This window comes from Triticum urartu, chromosome 6A, assembly GCF_056163025.1.
Source record: "Triticum urartu cultivar PI428250 chromosome 6A, HENAU_Tu73, whole genome shotgun sequence".
In the NCBI taxonomy this organism is placed as follows: domain Eukaryota; kingdom Viridiplantae; phylum Streptophyta; class Magnoliopsida; order Poales; family Poaceae; genus Triticum; species Triticum urartu.
In genome coordinates, this window is record NC_141878.1 from 537,903,041 (window position 1) to 537,905,916 (window position 2,876).

A 2,876-nucleotide genomic window follows, 5' to 3' on the forward strand; every position below is an offset into this window, starting at 1 on the left:
GGCGCCTAAAAACGTTTTCTTGAACGTTGGATAATTCATTATCCATCTATGTGGCCAGAGAATCACATGACCACGCCACCCTCTCATCCATTTTTCTCTAAATGGCACACTGCTTAATTAACCAAGCTGTCCAAATACACTCGCTTAGCAGCCACCTCCACAAAAAGGTACGCTTAGCAGCCCTGGCACACGACACATGTCTCCCAAGTCAAGCCGGTCCTCGACGCAAGGATGTTGACACGAGGACGCCACATCAAGATCAAGATACCGACCCAAAAATGGCCGAGAGTGAAAACGTGAAGCTAAGAGCACCTCCAACAGCCGCGTCAAAAGACGCGCGCGTGTGATAAATTGGCTTTTTAGCGCGTGGGATGTTTTCGTGTGCTCCAGCGGTAGCGGAAAACCAACATGCGCGGGTAACGATTGCGCGCGCGGGAAAAGGCGACATCTCGCACGCTACATTTGGCGCGCTGCATCCGGCGCGCCTATAAATTGCAGCGCCCTCTGCCGCTCTCTTCATCTCTCTATCGCCCTATGCCGCCCTTTGCCGCCGACAGGCCACCACCGCGCCACCATGCCGCCTCGACGCCTGGGAGCTTCGGGCTACCGTGGCGTCAGCATGCGTCCGTCCGGTACCTACTCCACTGAGATTCGGTCGGGCGGCGGCATGCGCCTCCGCCTCAGAACCTTCGACACCGCCCAAGAGGGCGCCCGCGCATACAACGCTGCGGCGTGGCGCCTCCTGCGGTCCCGTCGAGACATGAACTTCGCCGACGTGGCGAGGCAGGAGCGGGCACAGGAGTTGGCGCCTTTCCCGCGAATTCTCATTGACGAGGATCGTCGCAAGCACCGGAGGCGGGAGCGTCGTCTCAGGCTGGCTGAGATGGACGAGCAAGTCATGACGTTGTGGAGCCATCGCTTCCCGGAAGATACCAACAAGGAACAGTTCTTCAACCAGAGGAGGGCGAAGAGGAGGGAGGAGCGAGCCGCCTATCGCGAGGACAAGCGAACGCAGAGGGCGGTGGCTAAATACAACATCGCGCTAAAAGATGCGTCCTCCTGGGACTCCGGCGACGAGCGGTTCCTTGACGCCTATGCACACACGTTGGACGAGGACATCACCAAGATAGAGTCCGAATCAGACGAGTAGTACATGTTTTTCGTTTTATTTTGGATCGTAGAAGTAGGCTATCATAGAAGCAGACAGAGTCCGAGTCGGAATCGTAGTAAGAAAAAACAGATGAAATATAGCGCGTCTGCTGGAGCGGCTCGCGCGCGCTTTAATTTGCGTTGACCGCTGGAGCCAGCGCACCGCTGCGGGCAAAAGCTGGCTAACCCGGCGTTGTATTCCGACTTTTAACGCGCGGCGCGTTGCGCGGCTGTTGGAGATGCTCTAAAGACTCGTTCCACGGCAGCCGCGCATCCCTCGCCTTCCGGGCAAAGCAACACGAAACCCACAACACTTCACCGCTTGTGTTTGCGTACACGACCGAGATAAAAATAATCGCATCTCGCCATCGCGACAGCTGGAGCGCCTCCTTCATGCTGGGCCAGCGCGTCCTCCTCACGCTGGGACTCCTTCGGGGCACGCTGGAGCTCTACCTTGTGTGCGGCCTAGTAGGTCGGCTCCTCCTTCTCTTCCTCCTCCGGCGCCGCATAGGATGGGGGGTGCGTAGTCGGCGTCTAGCTTGATGGCGTCGTGGCGGTGCACGTCATGCTCGATTGTGAACCACACATCGTAGTGTGTGTGGGGGGGAGGAGGGGGTCCACCGCATAGGCCGGGTCACGCCGGCGTGAGCTGGTCACACCGCATGCATTGTTATTCATCAGTATGTACTTCATCTGTCTACCATACCATGTTTTTTTACATTGAAGTGTTGTTCTAGCGCTCTGTTGCAATGCCATCTTATTTTCCCAAGAATACATGTGTATGTTGCCTTAGTTATTTCTATACGTATTCCACTAGCATACAGTTTTACATTCAACTAGTGTTTTTTTGTTGTGTTGTCGTGTCGTATCCCTAGCTCTTACACCATACTCCCTCTGTCCGGATTACATGTTGCCGAAATGGATAAAAAAGGATGTATCTAGAACTGAAATACGCCAAGACCCATCCATTTTTTCCGGATGGAGGGAATACATGTCAATATGTCATGCCTTTCTATTCTTCAGTACCTATTCCATCTCTCTGTTGTCGCATGTTTTATAATTAAAGCACCATTCTTCTATACAAGGCATGCAAGGGGAAGACGACTATGTTAGAATCTGAAGGGTTACAAACAAGGCCTTTGCAAAAGATCCAAACGCCGGGAGATAATAAACCAACTCCAGTTTTTATAGATATTGCTCCAGCACAGAGAAACCCAACTCCTACTGATAATAAGCAGATTCCAGTGGCCAAAGAACTAGTCCGCTCCAATCTAGCAAAAATATGTCAACTCAATTCTAAGAAGCGTGTGCGTATCCTTGCATCATGAAATTTTATAGCATGCTGATCATATTTTCTACATGTTTCTTACCCTCTCTCTTTTAGAAAATAAGCTTAACAGATAGAAGAATTTCTGCAATGGTATCGTTTATGAGGAAAGATTCTTGCAGGAATTCTCTGTGCTCCAATGTAGATGTAAGTACCTGTTGTATATCACTATATTTTTACATCAGCATGTATTTTTTTAATCGGCGTGAATCCAACCTTTATCTGATCTAAATTTAGTTGTAGCAAAATGTATGATTAAAGGCCACAATGTTGATTTTTGCAAGGAAAACTGCCTGGTAGTTTTGCATCCTGAGCTGCATGAGTGTACTATCTCATATCAGTGGGTTTGAATACTTTGGTTCTGCAGTGGGTTTCTCAGTGTTTTTTTACTGTGTTGTCC

At 50.7% G+C, this 2,876-nt stretch overlaps 1 protein-coding gene across 1 annotated transcript; it reads left to right on the forward strand.

Annotated features, from left to right (window-relative positions):
* The first annotated feature begins 574 nt into the window (after positions 1–574).
* Positions 575–1,150, forward strand: LOC147966130 (uncharacterized). Its single transcript, XM_087530726.1, has one exon. It carries the CDS (start codon positions 575–577, stop codon positions 1,148–1,150), a length of 576 nt encoding a protein of 191 aa, XP_087386852.1.
* The last annotated feature ends 1,726 nt before the right edge of the window (positions 1,151–2,876 follow it).

Excerpts from the sequence above, each read along its gene's own strand:
- LOC147966130 (XM_087530726.1), top strand. The coding sequence starts at position 575 with ATGCCGCCTCGACGCCTGGGAGCTTCGGGCTACCGTGGCGTCAGCATG.